Source organism: Sciurus vulgaris (assembly GCF_902686455.1).
Source record: "Sciurus vulgaris genome assembly, chromosome: 7".
Classification (NCBI taxonomy): domain Eukaryota; kingdom Metazoa; phylum Chordata; class Mammalia; order Rodentia; family Sciuridae; genus Sciurus; species Sciurus vulgaris.
Genome location: NC_136467.1, coordinates 9,556,534 through 9,576,693, shown reverse-complemented (window position 1 = coordinate 9,576,693; position 20,160 = coordinate 9,556,534). Strand labels below are relative to the sequence as shown.

The window sequence follows — 20,160 nt, the reverse complement described above, 5'->3', positions numbered from 1 at the left end:
GACAATTTATAAATATTTAAAATATACAGTAGGAGAGTTAAATCCACATAGCACTATTGATATTGACTGATATGTTGGCTCTCAAATCTGCTGTGTTACTTGCTATATTTATTATAAGTATTATGTATGTGCTTTTGTTTTATAAACTATGGTGGCTTTCACTTCATGGTCATTTTTTCCCCTTTTTCCCCTTAAAAAATATTTTGTTTTGAAACAGATCAACTACATAAAGACATGAAAGAATGAAGTGCTAACTAACACCCATATGCCTATCACATGTATATTAAATAAGTGCTATTTTGCCATATGTGCTTCATCAACATGCAGGCACCTATAAATATTAGGAAAGAAGTCGCAGACGTAACAACATTTTACCTTCAATAGTTCAATCTACATCCCCTAAGACTAAGGCTGTATTCTCTTACACAACTGCAAAATGCATTATCACATTCAGAACACTAACAATAATCTTCCAAAACCATCTAAAATCCTGTGTGACACCATATGCAAATTTTCACCAAAATATTTTTAAAGATGTTTTTAAAATCAGGATTTGATAAATTCTCTTTAGTCTCTTTGAATTCCAGAAAGTTTTCCTGCCTATTCTTCATGATGCCAACATCTTAAAGAAATTTGGTCAGCTTTTTTTTTTTTTTATAGATGACTCCACAATGAACATTTGCCTGATTGTAAAATCTACATTTTTGATGCAATATTCTCATTATGAGAAAGCGTGGGAGTGATTTTTCTAACAAATTTAAAATTCTGTAACATTTATGAAGAGAACAGGGTACATTTAATCTCAATATTTACTTACAACTAACCACAATCCAACAGCAGAGAGAGAAGAAAACTGTCCAGAGCATCAAGCCCTTAAAATTAAGTACAGCTCAACAGAATTACTCAACTAATTTTCCATAGCTATTAAAAATATTAGTAAAGAATATTTTAAAAGTCTCAGGTTGGTTGGGGCTGCGCTATAGCTCAGTTGGTAGAGCACTTGCCTCGCATGTGCAAGGCACTGGGTTCAATTCTCAGCACCACATAAAAATAAATATATTGTATCCACCTACAACTAAAAAATATTTTAAAAAAAACCCTCAGGTTGGTTATGCAAATGACTTTCAGATGACTGAAAAGGGTTCCAAGTTAAATGTTTGTTACTTACCAGCAAATGGACTCCGTAATATCTTGGCTGACGCTGCCAATACTTTTCTTACTGCTCTGTGAAGTTCTTTTCTTGCAAGCCAGGCAATCCCTGAAATGATGGCAATTGACTCCAAGGAAACATAAAATAGATCCTTGTCTTTTTATTATTACTATCAATTTAACTAAAGCCATTATGGGAACACAGATCACTCTCAAAGTCAGGGGAAAAAGTAAAAACAAAAACAAGAACATTAAAAATCATCAAGTATAAGATTAAAAATATTCAGGAAAATGTCCCTTGTAAACAGCCCACATGGAACTGAAATTTGGAGATATCTTACAGATGAGATTAAGCCTCACTTTATAGATAAATCACAACCATAACAACTGTCTGTTATAATATAAACATACTCTAGAAGCAGGTTGAAATACAGAAGGATGATGTAATAATAAATACCAACAAATTAGCATGTGATACATATGGCTCACAGACAGTGGAGCCTGCTGTACTAAGGACGATAATATGCTCACAAGGTGGCTGACAACCTAGGAACAGGCAGCTATAAGTCAAGGGTGGCTGACTCACTGCATGAAAATGCACCCCCCACCCCCCCACCCCCGCTCTAAAATGTTCACCAAATCGCCCAGAGGCTTGCATGTGACCTAAACATTGAGAAAAGGAATGTCCTAACTAGTAAAGACAGTTGTTTTAGCCTCTGCGCCCAGATAATAAGTTAGCTGGTTTCATACTTATGAATTCATCTCAGGAGTAAAATTCCTTAAAGCAGAAATATCTCTGAGCCAATTTGAGAAAATCACATTTTAATCCTTGCCAAACTGAGTGCCAGCCTCTGAACCCATGGCACCAAGTGAGGAGGGAATTCCAGGTTCAGACTAAACAGCTGGCTAGTTCTTACTTCAGAGAGTTCTAGGGGTGCTGAAAATTTGGATGAGGTATAGAAGTCCAAAATTTGGTCTTCAATCAATGCTTCAGGAACTTAGTTCTCAGAGTGAGCTGGATCCATCTTCTTTTTTTTTTTTTTTTTTTGCGGTACTGGGGATCAAACTCAGGGCCTTGTGCTTGTGAGGCAAGCATTTTTACCAGCCCTGAATCTATCTTCTTTATACAGGGTTTTAAAGAGTCTCATTTTTAAATTCCACTTTTCACAAAGAAGGGATGACTTTATAATAAACTTACCATGATTTTCTCTTTTGTCTAAAGAAACTGTGTGCAAATATATGTATGATTTCATTTTTTCTCTTTCCACCACTTGAGTATCTAATGTCAAAGACTTCTTCAGGGACAGAACTTCATATGTAAGAAATAAAGAACCTCTTAAAAAGAAAAAAATAAATTCATCATAAATACAGAATCTAAATGTGACACAAGAGCTACTCTTCTTTATTAAGCTTTTCACAGGGAAACATTCAGCAGTGCCCAAAGAAACTATATATATACATATATATGTATATATATACACACACACACATAACCACATCTCAGTTTAAATAACAGATAGCTTCATAACAGTATCCAGTCAAGAAACATCATTAACAGCATGCCAGAAACCCCATGTGTCCTTGTGTCCCATCCCTAATTCTGATTCTTCTTTCACCTCTATTGGTTATTTTCTGATTTTTATTATAATAATATCCTTGTTATTGTTTTACCACCTATGTAGGCATCCTCAAACAACAGTGCTCAGCTCTGCCTGTTTTGGGACTTCATTTGAATGGAATCACACTGGATGTATTCTTTTGCTCAGTTTTATGTTTGTATGATTCAACCATGCTGCATGTAAATGTAGTGCTGTAATTATATTCTGATATGGTATGCAAGTCATCACACAGTGAATCAATATATTATAACTTATTTATCCACTCTACCATGGATGGACATTTAGGATGTTTCTTGTTTGAGCCTATTACACATCTTAAATGTCTACATTACACACGTATATATATGTTCCTCTAGGGAATATACCCAGAAGCAGAATTGCATACTTTCTGACAGTACACGCATTGTTCAATTTTACTAGAAAATGTCAAAATATTTTTCCAAAAGATTAGGCAATTTATAATCCCATCACCAGCATATACAAGTATCCCCTTTCCTAAAAGTGATACCTAAAGTTTATTTTTAAATGTGAGATAGAAAGTTGTCTGTCATACATCCCAGGGTACACTTTGTACCCAAGAGAAAACATCCCTCAAGGTTGAGAACCAGATCAAGACAACACAGTGTAGCAACCAGTGTTGGAACCAGTGACTAAATCCATATCCTTTGACTACTCCATGTGACCTATAAATCACTTCCACTGGATTTTTAATAGTAATATAATGAGGCCAGTTAATATTTTGCAGTTGACACTTACCCTAAAATAAGTGATCCAGTAAATTTTATTATATTTCCTTTAAAAAGAAAGGAAGAAAATCAATATGATTAATTTCATTTTTATAAGGGTGACAGGAAATAGGCAACAGTCTTTATTTCACATATAATCAGGTAATAAGTTATTGATATTTTTCTATTAATATAATCAGTTGCTATTAACACATGGCTTCCTAACCCCAGACACAAACAAACCAATCAATGAGCACTGCAAAAATACAATTCATGGGGCTGGGGCTGTAGCTCAGTGGCAGAGTGCTTGCCTCGCATGTGTGAGGCACTGGGTTTGATTCTCAGCACCACATAAAGATAAACAAATAAAATAGAGGCATGCTATCCATCTACAACTACAAAAAAGATTTTTTTAAAAAAATATAATTCATATTTATAGCTTTTCATACTCATTCTCCCCTTCCTTGAGCTTTTGTTCTGCCCTCCCCCACAAAAATCACTAGGGAGTCTATATCCTGTTCCACTACCAACACTGCCAGGACTAGACTTTCCTACTGAATGTGACCCCCAGCAAGTTCACCTCCTTTCTGACTCCTTTTAGTTAACAACCAATTAAATAAAGAAATGGGGACAATTCTCCCAATCACTAGTAGGACTATGGTGAAGAATTATGTTTGTCAAGCACCAATACAAATGACACTTCTCAAAGTAATTATGTTTGGTGGTTAAGTGTTGTATGTAGGTAGCCTCAAGAAGGCCAGAAAAAAAGTGTATATGAAAAAAAAAAAAAAAGTGTATATGTATGTGTGTGTCTCATAAACTTATTTATGCTTTTGGTGGAACTTGGAAACAGTTTTTTAATATTAAAAAAATCTACTGGCAGACACTGTTAATTGCCTATCTAATATACATACACATTCAAAATTATTCAAATTCCCAGACTACCTGGCAGTTGGCAATGCAACACAGCTGTAGCCTATCAGGTATTAGTGAAAGTCTATGAGGAGGATCTCTCCCCTATAAAAAGATAAAGCCTCACGAGATGGGTTTTTGCCCGCTGCCTTCTTGATGCCCAGGGATTCAAGACCTGTGACCATGAGAATACAGATAATGGAGCAGGAAGACAGGAAGACTGCTAAGCTTCAACTCCTGCCCCAAACTGACTGCATCTTGACTTCCTGTTATGTACAGAAAATAGAAATTCAATTTTAGCCAGTGTGATCAAGTTTCTGGTGCGTGCACTGCACACAACCTTCACTGGTATATTACAGCTGTCATCCTAAAATGGCCTCTTGGACTTTCCCTTCCAACCCTCACCCCAGTGCCTCAGGAACACCTCTGTGTTGCTACCTTCACTGCAAACTAGTTGTCTCTTTTTCACTGGACTCCTTAAACAAATTATAGCCTCATGAGCCTTTTTCTCCTACCCTTAGGAAGGCTAAGTTCACCATTCCTGGAGTTGGAAATGAAAAGAGAAGAAAAGCTCTCTTCCTTTTCCTTTCTTCTCTGTATCCACTTCTCTTTTTATATTTAAAATACAGAATCAGCCCGGCATGGTGGCACATGCCTGTAATCCCAGCAATTTGGGAGACTCAGGCAGGAGGATCACAAATTCAAGGGCAGCCTCAGCAACTTAGCAAGGCCCTAAGCAATTTAGTGAGACACTGTCTCAAAATAAAAAAGAAAAGGAGTAGGGATGTAACTCAGTGGTAAAGCACCCCTGGGTTTAATCCCCAGTACCAAAAAACAAGCAAACAAAAAAACCCATAAAACAACCAGTTTTCCAGATGAAAGGGAATGATCCCTAAAAACAGATCTATCTTAAAGATCAAAACTCCAGGAAGACAGCGACTTTGTCTTATTGGGTACTGTATCCTTAGAGCCCAGAATAGTATTTGGCACATAATAGATAAATATTTCTTTATTATCTAATGAATGAAAAATGAGGGCTGGGGTTGTGGCACAGTGGTAGAGAACTTGCCTAGCATGTGTGAGGCACTGGGTTCAATTCTCAGCACCACATATAAATAAATGAATAAAATAAAGATCTATCAATATCTAAAAAAATTTAAAAAGAAAAATGAATGAGGTCAATCTTCTCATTTTATAAATACAGAAATTAGTTTTCTTTCCTTCTTTTAACAAATACTACTTGAACATCTTGTATATGCCATGTATAGTAAACAAGATATGGTAAACAAAGTAAGACTGCCCTCACAGAGTTTACAGTCTATGGGGGACATCAGTTGATTAACCAAGTTCTGTACTGATTCTACCAAACAATAAATGACAGATCTAACCCCAGCTAGCATGCCAGGAAGCATGCCCCAGGGCCTCGTTACAGTGAAGGGGAGCAGATCAGGGCAGATTCCAAACCCCATCAGGGCAAAGACGACAGTTTCCTTGCTCACCACTGCACTCCCAGAACCGAGTACAGGCACCTGCACTTTGATTTGCAAGAGTTTCCTGCTGTATGAGAATACACAGATACTCAATTTTGGAAGGATGAGCATGAATTTGGCTGCAAAAATAGGGAAGGAAAGAGAATTTCCAAGAAAAAGTATCAGTATGGCTCTGGGCCTACAAATTTGGGGTGAGTCATTTGTATGGAAAGACAAAGGAATCTGAGGTTCATTGTGGATTAAATAAGCTTTTGTAGCCCAGCCTGGAAACTTAGCCACAATTCTATCATTGTTTCTGTATGAAAATGTTGTTGTTTAATCTGTACTCACGGATTTCTCTCCAGTATGTGCGGCTTTTTGATGGGGGAGTACAGGTTCCTATTCTTCTGCAACAGATGACACAATAAGCAGCCAGGGACATTCTGTGCAGGTAGAACAATGTAACAAATTTAATTTGGCTCTAATACGAATGTTTAACTAAAAGATCATGTCATCATCATAGTGGATTGTCCACAGATTTTTCTAGCCCAAGAAAAAATTTTCAATTGAAAACAATTTCCCCACCTAAAATTTACAACAGACTTACTATAATAAATTTTGCTAACATTTTAATATTTTTTTCCAAACTGTGTCCAATTGTGATTAGTGATTAACAGGAAACAAGGAAAAAACAGAATATAGGAGAACTGATATATGGAGTCTGACCATTCACAAAAAAAATTTATCAAGTATTTTTTCAGATCTTTTGTCCTTTTCTTCATAAAGGTCATTCATTTTGTTTTTTGTTTGTTTCTTATGAAAAAATTTCAAATGCACAGAAATATAGAAAAATAAAATAAAATGAACCCCACCACTCAGCTGTGATAATTATTATGGTTAATATTGTTTAATACATACCTGCTCTATCCAATAGGCTGTCTGCATGATAGACATTTTCTATATTTTTGTTAAGGTATAGTTACTAGATATTATGGTACAAATCTAGACTGTTCACAAAAAAAACTCATGTGTTGAAGACTTGATTCTCAATGCAGCAACGCCCAGAAGTGGGGCTTTAGGAAGTGACTGGATCATGAAGGTTATCACCTCATCATTGAATTCATCCATTTGATGAATTAAGAATTTGAATGAACTACTAGGAAGAGATGGTAGGGCATAGTGGAGGATGTTATGGTTTGGATATGAGGTATCACCCAAAAAGTTCCTAGTAAGGCAGGAATATTTGGAGATGAAATAATTTGATTGTGAGAGCTGTTATCTAATCATTCCATCTAAGTTTGAATGAACTGGATGGTAATACAGGCAGGTGGAGTGTTGCTGGAGGAGGTGGGTCACGGGAGCATGCCCTGGAAGGGAGTATCTTCTCTGTGGCCCCTACCTCCTCACCCTCTGTTTATTGACCCAATGATGTTATGGTTTCCATGTAAGGTATCCCCCAAAAGCTCACATGTGAGACAATGCAAGAGGGTTCAGATGGGAAATGACTGGGTTGTGAATGCCTTAACCCAATCAGTGAATTAATCACCTGATGGGATTAATTGAGTTGTAACTGAAGGCGGGTAGGGTGTGGCTGAAGGAAGTGGGGCATTGGGGGCGTAGCTTTAGAGTATGTATTTGTATCTGGCAAGTAGAGATCTCTCTCTGCTGCCTCCCTTCACCACACTCCTCCTCCAGCCTCACCCTGAATCCCAAAGAATGGAGCTGGTTGTCTATGGACTGAGACCTCTGAAACTGGAAGCCCCCAAATAAGCTTTTCTTCCTCTATAATTGTTCTGGTCAGATCTTTTAGTCAGAGCAGCAAAAAAGCTAACTAAAACAGAAATTGGTATTGGGAATGGGGTCATTGCTGTGACTAACCTGACCATGTGCTTCAGGAGTTTTTGGAGCATTTTGGAATTGGTTGGAGGAATTTTGAGATGTTTAGCAGTACAAGCTGAAAATGCTCTAGATTGTTGTAAGAGGAACTTAATGGTCATTTCTGGTGGGAGCTCAGAAGACCAAAAATGCCAACTGGACTGTGAACAGTGCAGACAGGGCTCAAGAGGAAGAAGAGGACACTACTGAATTTGGAGTAGAGGTAATTCATGTTATGTTCTGGCAGAATTGTCTGCAATTTGCTTGTGTCCTGAGACTTTCTGGGAAGCTGATTTTAAGTGATAAACTTCCTGATCTGGCAGAAGAAATGTCTAGGCAGCATAACATTCAGATAGTAGCACAGATATTGCTGACAATTTTTAGCCAAATTTACTGTGATAACCAGGAACAGAAAGCAGAGCAGAAAGATTTGAAAAACTTGGACTTTAAAGGGAGGTATAAAAACTGGGGCTAAGGAAGTTGGCAGTTAAAGACATTAACTCCACTAAAGAAATGCTAAAGACTTTGCCCAGAGACAATAAGAAAGATGGCTGAGGGCATCTCAGGAATTGACAAGACCACACACATCTCAAACTCAAGGAAGTAAAAGTAAAAATCTTCTGAGAGGAGACGAGTGGGGGCACCCTTCTTGCACAAGGGGGCCTAGGAAGTTTTCATAATCAGACATCCAGGCACTTGGAGGATGATGCAGTCAGGGTCCCTGGAGGCTTGGCTACTGCTCAAGATGGAGGCAGAACTTGGTGTCAACTACGTGGTGCTGGTTCTGCAGGAATACAGGATGCTGGAGTTAGAGGGTCATGGAGGCTTCCACCAAGATTTCAAAGGAAGGACTGGGAGGCCAGGAAAAGTGCAGCAGGATCAAAGTCCCAGTGGGCAGCCCCTGAGAGAGCAAAGTGTGGAGATGAGGAGGAAGCAGAAGCTACAGTGGAAACCCCCAAGATTAAGAAATGCCAGTAATGTGCGACATCATCCTAGCAAAGCTGCAGAAATAGAAGAGACAGAAAGGCCACTTGGGCTCCAACCAACAAGGCCACAGGGACAGAGCTACACAAGCCCTTTGGAAAGGATATCATGTCATGAGCTCCAGATGCTGGACACAGAACTATAGGCCTTATTTGCCCAGCTGAATTTCGGTTTTGCTTGGGTCCCATCCCTTTTTTCTATGCCCTTATTTTTGTGAATGGAAACATTTACTCTGTACCTTTATATACCGAATACTTGTAAATTGCTTTTAATTTTACATGAACTCACAGTGTGAGATTGCCTTGAGCCTCAGAGAAGACTTTGGACTTGAACTTTGAGGCATCTTGAAACTGTTGAGACTATGGGGACTCTTGGGAATGGACAAAACGTATTTTGCATTGTCAGAGGAGTGTGAACTTTGGGGGGCTGGGGCAGAATGTTATGGTTTGGATGTAAGGTGTTCCCCAAAAGCTCATGTGTTGACAAAATGTGAGAGGGTTCAGAAGGGAAATGATTGGGTTGTGAATGCCTTAACCCAATCAGTGAATTAATCACCTGATGTGATTAATTGAATGATAACTAAAGGTAGGTGGGGTGTGACTGGAGGAGGTGGGGCATTGGGGGTGTGGCTTTGTGGTATACATTTGAATCTGGCAAGTGGACTCTCTCTCTCTCTGCTTCCTGATTGTCATGTTAGCTGTTTCCCTCCTCCATCCTCTTCTGCCATGGTGTTCTGCCTCACCTTAAGCCCCGAGGAAAGGACCTGGCTGCCTATGAACTGAGACCTCTGAAACTGTGAGCCCCCAAATACATTTTTCCTCCTCTACAATTGTTGTGGTTGGGTCTTTTAGTAACAGCAGTGAAAAAGTTGACTAAAACATAAACTGAGCAGCTGTCCTCTGCTGGTCCTTTCCACCATGATGTGCTGCCTCACCTTGGGCTTAAAACAATGAGGTCAGCAATCTATGAACTGAGACCTCTGAAACTGTGAGTTGCAAATAAATTTTCTCTCCTCTAAGTTGTTCTTGTCAGGCATTTTGGTTACAGCAATGCAGAACTGACTAAAATAGAGGGTACAGTCACTGGAAGCATGTCCTTGGGCCCCTTCCCTGCTCTCACTCTCCCCTGCCCAACTTCCTGTTTGTCATAAGCTGAACAGCTTTCCTCTGCCACCCCCTTCTGCCATGATGTTCTGCCTCACTTCAACCAAAGCAATGAAGTTGGCTGACCATGGACTGAATTATCTGAGACCCTGAAACAAAATGAAATTTTCCTCCTTCATATTTTTTAGGGTAAAAGTACACTAACGCTCTAGCCACTATGTTTGTACTGAGGACTTAAAATTTGGCAAATTCAAAAATATGGCACATGTAACTAAGGACCTGAAATTCTTATATAATTTTAATTAATTTAAGTAGCCACATACAGCTAGTGACTACTGAACAGTAGTCTTTATCAACCCATATTCACGTTCCAACACCACCACATTACATTATTTTGAAGAAAATACAAAATGTCCAATCATTTAGTTGTGACTACTTTCGTATAAGCCTTTCCCAAGGGGGAAAAATACCTATCAAAATGCCTCCAAAATAAATATAATTCCTTAGTACCATCAAATATGTCATCATCACATCAATTATTTCATAAACTTTGGTTTTGTTTTGCACTATTAAACTGTTAGAATTAGGATCCAAACACAGTCCACACATCATATTTGGTCTGTGTCTACTGGATAACAAGAGAAACGATCAGTATTCCCACTAACACAGTCAACAAGTACCAAAGCCAGCAGTGCCAGGCATGTGAAGTCATACCAGACTAACCAGCCTCTAGCTAACCCTTAAAAACCAGAGTTGTTTTAGCCACTGTGACTTGAGATGGTATATGATATTGCAAAAAGCTAACTGACAGATGTGGTTTCTAAATTTTCCTGTACACTTTAAAGATATTTACCTTAAAGTCTTTCTGTTGAGGCCCCTATTTCTAATAATAAGGGCTATCTACCCTTTATGGAGATTTGTTTGCTTATGTTTGTAATCTTTGATTAAGAGCTCCTCTTCAGTCCGAGTATCTACTGTGGGAGTTCCATGTGTTCTGGTCTACAGTGCAGTTTCAAATTTGCCTCTGCCAAAGTAATGCAGATATTGCAAATGGATGCATTCCATTTGGATTCCCACCAGTATAAGGATAGTGTTAGTTTAACCCCACAATCACTAGAGGTGTAGATTTAGTTTTAATTTCCATTCTTTCATGCTCCTGGTAAAAGCAAGTGATCAGATTGTTTTCTTAGTCTAATGGGAGAAAATTTTCTAGTCCCTGCATCTTTGAAGGCATAGCCCCTTAAGATGATCACTTTTAAGGTAAGGAGATTTTAACTGGCACAAGCAATTCAGGTTTTGATCAGCTTCTGATCACTCAAATAACTTCCCTTCCTCAGTGATATAACTTCCTTTGAGTTTCCTCTTCTATTCCTTCTCAAAATTTTATTCTTCTGCTACACTTCACTTAGCATTTGCATGTATACAGGGGGAGTAGATGGTGCAGTCTTTTTAAATCTGAGCATGTTAATCCCAAGATTTAAATCTTTCAATAATTCCTCACTGTCTAAAGCTACAAGTTATCTCAGTTTCAGATAGAAACATGATAAATCAATTTTTGTTCATATACTTTTCATCTTTAAGGTATGATTATGATACAGTAATATTCACCCTTTTGAATGTACAGATCCAAGGGTTTAGACACAGTCAAATAAAAATACAAAAGTTCTATGAATTCAAACATTTTTGTGTTAATGCAGAAGTGGTATTCTTTCTTCCTTAAAAGGTTTTAAATAGTATTTCCATATTGTCTTAAGGCTAGTCAAAAATCTCCCATACCCAGTTCTGAAAATGATTCTGAAACTGATTTGTCCCTATAGCTTTGCCTTTACAAGAATGTCTCCTAAATGGGATCATGCAGTACATAGCCTGAATCTGGCTTCCTTCACTTAAAAATAAAAAATGCACTTGAGCACAATTCACAATAGCTAAACTATAGAACCAACCTAGGTGCCCTACAAAAGATGAATGGATAAAGAAATTGTGGTATATATATACAATGGAATATTACTCAGCTTTAAAGAAGAATGAAATCATGGCATTTGTCAGTAAATGGATGGAACTATGGCGAAATAAGCCAATCCTAAAGAACCCAAGGTTGAATGTTTTCACTGATATGCAGATGCTAATTCACAATAAGGCGGGGAGGGCTAAGGAAGAATAGAAGTATTTTGGATTAGACAGAAGGGAAGGAAGGGGAAGGGGTATGGGGGTAGGAATGATAGTAGAATGAATTGGACATATATGCATATATGATTACATGACTTGTATAACTCTACATTATGTACAACCAGAAGAATAAAAAGTTATACTCCATTTATATATGTGTCAAAATGCATTCTACTGTCATGTATAACTAATTAGAAAAATTTTTTTTAAATCTAAATTAAAAAAAATTTAAAATACACTTTGAGAATCATTCACATTTTTGTATCTACTACTATCAGTAGCTTATTCTACTGGGTAGTATCATTCCATTGTACAGATATACTAATTTGTTTATACTTTCCCAGCTGAGGGACATTTGAGTTTAGTTTTTCATGATTCTGAATAAAGCAGCTATAAATATTTGTATACAGGTTTTGTGTGTGAACATAGTATAACGTTTCATATTGTTGGATTTGACTTGCTAGTATTTTGTTAAGGATGTTTGTGTCTTTGTTCATGTGAGATATTAATCTCATTTTCTTGCTATGTCTCTGTCTTGTTTCCATATCAAAGTAGTACTGTCTTATAAAGTAAGTTCATAAATGTTCCATCTTCTATAAGCTCAAAGTTAATGCAGACTTGCTATTCTTTCTTCCTTAAAAGGTCTTAAATAGTTTTCCCATATTGTCTTAGGGTCTAGAGTGATGTCCTGTGTTTCAGTCCCATTTTGGCAATCTGTACCTTCTCTTTCTTACCTTTGCCAATCCAGCTAACAGTCTATTTCACTGACACTTACTTTCCTCCTTTCTTTCTTTGAAATAGGGTCCATCTTGCCCAGGATAGTCTCAAACTCCTGGGCTCAAGTGATCCTCCCAGGTGCTTAGGGGCATATGCCAAGCTCAGTTTCCACTGATATATTCAAAGAAAAAGCTTTCAGTTTCACTGAAGTACTCTGTTTTCTATTGTCAGTTTCACTGAATTGTGCTTTTACTTTATTCTCTGCCTTCTGTTTGCTCTGATTTCAAATGGTTCTTTTTCTAGATGCTTAAAATCTTAAGTTCAAACCACTGATCTATGATTTCTTTTTTTCTAAGTATTTAATACTAAAAATGTCCCTCTAAATACTGCTTTCACTGTATCCTCAGATTTTGAAACACAATGTGGTTTTCTTCTTCTATTCAATTAAAAATATTTTCTTATTTTATTGACTTCTTCTTTAACCCATGGGATATTTAGAAGTATGTTACTTAATTCCCCAACATTTGGGATTTTCCTAGATATCTTTCTTATTGAATGTTAATTCCATTTTGGCTGGAGAACAGGCTTTGTATAAGTTGAACTATTAAATCTTGTTAAGGTTTGTTTTATCATACAAATATGATCTGTCTTGATGAACGTTCCATATGCACTTGAAAAGAACATATAGTCTACTACTGTTGGATAGTCTTCTACAGATGTCTGTTAGATTGAATTGATTGGTAGTGTTTTTTAAGTCTTCATTTCTGGTTTTCTGCCAACTTGTTCTGTTAAATGACAGTGTGAAGGCAGGGGTCACTCGGATCATGAAAGCCCCTTCTAGCTAAGAGGTCTAAAACTTTCCCCTGAGTTATGGGAAATTGTTGGAAGATTAAATTAAGAAATGAAATAATGATCAAAATTTTAATTGCTTTTAGAAAAATAAATGAAATGAAAATGAGGTTGAAGAATAGCCAAACTAGAGATGGGAAAGACCAATATGGAGGTTTTTAACAATAATCAAGGAGAAAAATGTACTTGAAGTAACATAGTAGCCCTGAGAATGATCAAGAAGAAATAGAATTATGAAATACTAAGAGAATCACCAAATCTAATAAATCCGTTAAATGAGGGAATGGTGCGAAATGTAAAAGAGGAAGGAGACAAATATGGTTCTGTTTCTGGCTTGGATCACTAAGTATACTGGAATAATATTAACTAAAATAAGGAAATGCTAGAAATGGCCTTGGCAGAAAGGATTCCAGTTTCAACATGCTGAGATTAAGGCTCTTGTGAAATACTAGAGAACGTGTCCAATAAGCAGTGTGAGCTCAGCAGAGGTCTAATCTATAGATAAAAATGTGTGAGTCATCAGCATGTATTACTAACTGAAACCATAGGTTTGGATAAAATTATTAAAAAATAGGGGAGAGCTGGGAGTGGTGGCACACATCTGTAGACCCAGCTTCTCAGGATGAGGCCAGATGATCGCTTAAAGACTAGTGTATAAAAGAGTGTTACTCAAAATGTCCAAAGGACTATATGCAGAGGTACTTAATAAAATGCAGGTTCCTACTCCAGATTTAATTTTTCTGTTTCAAGTTCCATGAAACTTAAACCACGGTGTTAGAAGGGCTACTTTCACTTACTAAAAGCTCTGTGGCAGAATCCACTTCCAGATTCATTCAGGACATAAGCAGAGTTCAGTTCCCTCCAGTGATTGACAGAACTCAGTTCCATTCAGCTGTACCATGGAGATCCTTATTAACTTGTTGATTGTTACCTAGGGGCCCACCCTTATCTCCCAGAGGCCTCTATCTGGTTACTGCAGGAAGTCCCCTACATCTCAGAATTGGCAACGGCTCGTCCTTCTTATATTGCCACACCTGTCTCTTCCGCTTTCTCCAACTTTCAGGGACTATGTTGTGTGATTACACCACCCAGACCATATAAAATAATCTCCTCACTTAAGGTCTGTAACCTTCATTCCATCTGCAAAGTCCTTTTTGCCATATAACATAATGTAACCAGGGGTTCCAGGGATTAAGGCATAGACACCTGTTTTTTGGTACTGGGCACTGAACTCGGGGGCACTCAACCACTGAGCCACGTCCCCAGCCCTATTTTGTATTTTATTTAGAGACAGGATCTCACTGAGTTGCTTAGCACCTCGCTTTTGCTGAGGTTGATTCTGAACTTGAGATCTTCCTGTCTCAGGCTCCTAAGCCACTGGGATTACAGGCAGGTGCCACCGCACCCAGCACGTGAACACTTCTGAGGGGCCAGTAGTCTGCTATATTACCGTAAGCTGCTATATTCTGATACAAGTCTTTTTGCAGACATATGTTTTCATATATATTGTGTAAATACCCAGGAGTGGAATTGGTGGGGAAGGGAAGTTATTTATTTAACTCTGTAAGACACTGATAAATTTTTCCAACATGACTGTACCATTTTACACTGAAACCAACAAATCAGGAGTATGAAGGCTCCAATTGTTTCACATCCTTGTTAATGTGTGACACTGTCAGTCTGTTTGATTTTAGGCTTTTTTGTGTGTATATTACAGTAATCTCTCCATAGTTTTGGTTTAAAATTCCCCCAAAATTAACTATTTTGAGCACTTTTTCATATTTGCTAGCCACTTACAGATTTTTTTTTTTTTTTTTTTTTTTTTTTTTTTTGTAAAGTATCTGTTCAAGTCTTTTCCTCATTTAAAAAAATTTTAGGGCCAGGGTTGTGGCTCAGTGGTAATGGGCTCATCCAGCATGTGTTGAGGCACTGGCTTCAATCCTCAGCACCACATAAAAATAAATAAATCAAAATAAAAGTATTGTGTCCATCTACAAAAAAATTTATTTTAAATTTTTTGAAAGATGAATTGTGTTTTATACATTCTGGAAACAAATCTTTTATCAAACATGTATATCAAACTATCTACTCCAAGTCTGTAACTTGTTTATTCATTTTCTTAAAGGTATCTTTTGATGAACAGAAGTTTTGATATTGACAGTCTCACTGTTTTATAATTATTGCACTCTGTGTCCTGAGAAATTGTTGCCCACCTCATGTCATATTCTCCTTTAATTTTATTAAAAAATTGTTTTAGCTTTTACATTTAGGTATATGACCCATCTTGAGTTAATTTTTTTGCATTGAGTGAGACAAGTGTTGAGGCTGAATTATTTTTATATGGCAAATTGAAAGTTCCAGTAAAATTTGTTTAAACATTTTTCTTTTCCCCATTGAAGTGATTTTGTACCTTGCTCAAAAATCAACTGACCACATATAGTACGGACCTATTTCTGTATTCTCCACTGCATTCCACTGATCTATCTGTCTATCCTTAAATATCACACTGTCATGATTATTGTAGTTTTATATAAGTGTTGAGCTAGGAAATATAAGTTTTCCATCTTTGTTATTCCTGTTCAAGATGGATTATTCAATGTCCTTGGAATTGCCACATAATTTTAAAGTCAGTTTTATCAATTTCTATTTAAAAGAGCTTTTAAGATTAAAACTACAATTACATTAAATCTGAAACACTAATTTTAAGTAGAGAACAAAGCAGTAATTCTGAAGTGACTAAGGACAAGTAAAAAGAGAGATAATATAAGTACAAAATGAAACAAATATTCAATAATTCCATTAAACTTAACTACAGCAAGGTCACTGGGGCCTTCACAGGGTAGCTTCATTGCCCTGGTTGAAGAAGAAAATGGACTAAAATTAAACATTCTTTCAGCCCTCCATTCTTACTAATAAAACCTAAATTGTTGTCTGGGGTTGTGGCTCAGTGGTAGAGAATTGCCTAGTACATACGAGGCACTGATTCAATCCTCAGTGCTACATTAAAAAAAAAAAAAAAAACCTAAATTGTATCTCAGCACACAAATAACTGAATAAAGATTACATCACAGCCAGGTGCAGTGGCATATGCATGTAATCCCAGATACTTAGGAGGCTGAGGCAGGAGAATCACAAATTCGAGATCGGCCTGGGCAACTGAGGGGAAAAGGTCTGGGGACATAGCTCAGTGGTACCGCACCTGCCTAGCATGCACAAGACAGAATCCTGGGTTCAATTCCCAGAATGGGATGGGGTGGGGACTACACATTGCCTTTCCTTCTAGTTAAGCCAAACCCAAGGCAGAATGTTTTCTCTGATATGCGGATGCTAATTCACAATGGTGTGGGGGTTGCTAGGGAAGAACAGAGTTATTTTAGATCAGGTAGAGGGGAGTAAAGGGAAGGAAAGGGGAGTAAAGGGAAGTACAGGGAAGGAAAGGGGTACACTGAAACAGACATTACTTCATGTACATATATGACTGCATGACTGATGTGATCCTACAATATGTAGAATCAGAAAAATGAGAAATTATACTCCATTTATGTGTGATTTATCAAAATACATAAATGCATTGTATTGTCATATATAACTAATTAGAACAAATTTTAAAGATGTTTCTAAAAAATAGTGGTCACTGACTAAAAGCTGACTGATGGAATATAAAAGGATGTGTCATGTGCATCTTCTGAGAATTATCCTTAAAGAATACGTGCCTTTCTTCATCCTTCCCTTTTCCCTCCTGCTATGATGAACAAATGACAATGAAGTTAAAGCAGCCATCTTCACCAGGAGGCATCACGGTAAGGATGGCAGGATAGCAAGACAGAATAACCCAAGGCCTCCCATTCAAGGAGCTGCCATGATGCCAGAATGGACCGCCTATCCATGCAACCCTAAACCTGTCAAGCTTTTACCGTCTTATGCTGTGCAATGCAGCTGTGCAATGGATCTAACTCTAACCCATCACAGTAGTAAAATTCATGTGCCAGTATCCCAAGTACTGGAAAGCCAAAGAACCAAGAATAGCTAAGCGGCTAATAGCTATTGTGGCTATTTTACAGCCACAATTTTTCTGACTCATCTAGTCAACTGCTACCTTTCTAACTAAAAGTTTCCCCTGTATATCTAACAGGTCTTTCAAACAACTGTCCAAAGCAATTATTTTTTTCTCCAAACTCTTCCTGCACTCATCTTTTCGATCACTATCAACCAAATGGTAAAATTTTCTTATTATAAGGAGCAAATGATTTACTTTGTAGCTCAAGAAAAAAACTTGAGTGCTACCCTAGATTCTTTGTTCTCCCCTCACCCTATAACCAAATTATGCAAAATTCTTGTTCTCTGTTGCCCAAACATACCCAGATCCATTTGCTTTCCTCCATTTTCACTACTACCACTCCTGCCTCGTTCAAGTCACTCTCACTTGGGAGTAATGCAATAGCATCTTCAATGGTGCTTTATATAACTTAAGAAATCCTTCTTGGCAGAAGAAAAAGTTCTGAAGGTAAACTAGGGCTAGCTGTATAAAACATCACTGACCCACATATCCAAAAATGGTAAATCATATATGTATTTTACCACAACAAACAAAAAAGTCTTTCCCAGAGACATTGTCTCCTATATTTTTTTTCTAAGTATCTTACAAATGTGTCTTTCACAGTAAGTTCTTTAATTCATCTAGAAATTGTTTGTGAATGGTATGAAGCCAGAACTTTGTCTTTATCCCAAAAGGAATTCATATATCTTGGCATGATTTATTGAACAGTCTGTTTCCCCCTTGCTTTGTGATATAACTTAGTAGTGTACTATGCTCCCATATGTACATGGGTGTGTTTCTAGGTTCTCTATTTTGTTCCATGAATCTCCTTTATCCCTGAACCAATACCATACTGTCTTAATTATTACAAGTTTATATTAAGCTTTGCTACCTAATAGAAAGGAAGCATATTTAATTTTCTTCTTTGAAATTAACTTAGCTGTTCTTGGTTCCTTGGCTTTCCACATAAATTGTAGGTTTAGTGTGTCAAATTCTATGAAAAACCATACAGTGATTTTCACTGGCACTGCACAGAATGTATAGCTTGGAGAAATCTGTTCTCTTTTTGATACTGAGTCTTCCCATCCATGAATATTGTATATCTGTTCAGCTACTTGGTCTACTTTTATGTGTTTCAATAAAACATTATAATGTTCTTCCAAAAGGACCAGAGAGCTTTAGTTGATCTATTTCTAGATACTTACAGTTTTGAATGCATTAGGAATGGTACTTCTTTATCATTAAAATTTCTGGTGAGTTGTTGCTTATATTACATTTTTTGTTTTACTCAGAAATCTAACTGAAGGCTCATTCTGATAACTTTTAACCAACTAACCCTTGCAGTTACTACCTCATCATCACCTGGTACCTTCTTGTTAACTGGTTTTAGTGTTTCTCTGCCCCCACTAAAATGAGTTACTTGTTTACCACTGTACCCAGAGTGTCTAGAATAGTGTCTGGTATATGCCAGGTGCAGTGAATGTTTGTTGAGTAAATACGGATGCAGGTTTTAAATCTGGATGACTGGAAGAAAAGCAGGCTTTGAAGAAAGAGATGGAAATGATTTCAATTTGAAAGGTGGTGTTTAGATTACACACAGGTCATTAATGTGCAGGCATCCGTCCAGAACCTGGAGTTCAAGAATGGCAGTTCAAGGTAAAGGAACTCGGGAAATGGAGGGCTGATTATCCAGAATGTCAGCAAGGAAAAGCGGCTTGAGAAAAACTAACCAAGGGAATTTTTAAAAGGAGCTGAAGGATACAGAAACTAATGGAATGAAAAGATTTGAGGTATGGGAAGAGGGAAATAAGTAGGAAAGCAAGGTTCATAAGAGGAACACACTAAGCAACAAGCTGCACAAGCTTAATTGTGAAAGTACAACTTAACCCAATGAACAGAAGGTAAGAACCCATCTCAACTGGGGAAAGCAGAGAGCTCTATGAAGACCACAGATCAGAACTTGGGAAAGGGATTCACTTTAGGAACCTCTGGGGTCTTTCACTTTGAAATGACCGTTACAGGCTTCAGAGACCTAATCGGCATCCAACCTACTCAATCTCAGGGTCAGAGAGGGGACAAGAAGCTGGGATCTGGCAGGTTCGGTAGCGTCTGATCTGATGAGGTTGCTGCTTTCTTATCATCTTTTCGTGACTACCGACCCGGATGGTGCAACAGCAGGTGCTCTCCTGGCCTCCACAGCAACCAGAGAAGCGCCGCCGCGAAGCAGAAAGGGGAACCAGGCTCCGGAGGACCAAAGAGAGGCCCTCACGCCCGCAGCGGCTCCGCGGGTCGCTCCGGAGCCGCGCGACCTCACCGGGGCGCCCCGGCCGAGTCGGGCCACCGCTCCCCACTCCCCCACGCGCCCGGCTTCACCGACGCCCTCGCCCGACCCACGAGCCCGCCTCCTCGTCCTACCTGCCGGCAAGTGGATTTGACCTGATCCAAGCGCTCCCTGGGGACCCGCCGGCAAGGGCTCCCACCCTCCACGGCTGGCTGGGGCTCTCCGCTCAGGTGGCGGGCGGCACGTGACCCCGCCCCTTGGTCCAGTTCGCTCCG

General features: G+C 38.2%; 1 protein-coding gene across 3 annotated transcripts in view; it reads right to left on the bottom strand.

The window, feature by feature from the left end:
- SERAC1 (serine active site containing 1) overlaps positions 1-20,149 on the bottom strand; it is a 66,829-nt gene extending 46,680 nt beyond the window's left edge. For 2 of the 3 annotated variants that reach the window (XM_079146768.1, XM_079146766.1), the window contains exons 1-6: positions 20,020-20,149; positions 14,366-14,460; positions 6,226-6,317; positions 3,525-3,561; positions 2,348-2,484; positions 1,169-1,258 (exon numbers count right to left, since the gene is read on the bottom strand). In XM_079146768.1, coding sequence (XP_079002894.1) covers positions 1,169-1,258; positions 2,348-2,484; positions 3,525-3,561; positions 6,226-6,316 — 355 coding nt within the window. In that variant the 5' untranslated portion in view covers position 6,317; positions 14,366-14,460; positions 20,020-20,149. The remainder of the gene's footprint in view (positions 1-1,168; positions 1,259-2,347; positions 2,485-3,524; positions 3,562-6,225; positions 6,318-14,365; positions 14,461-20,019) is intronic. The other variant, XM_079146767.1, reaches the window with a different exon arrangement.
- Positions 20,150-20,160: the final 11 nt, after the last annotated feature.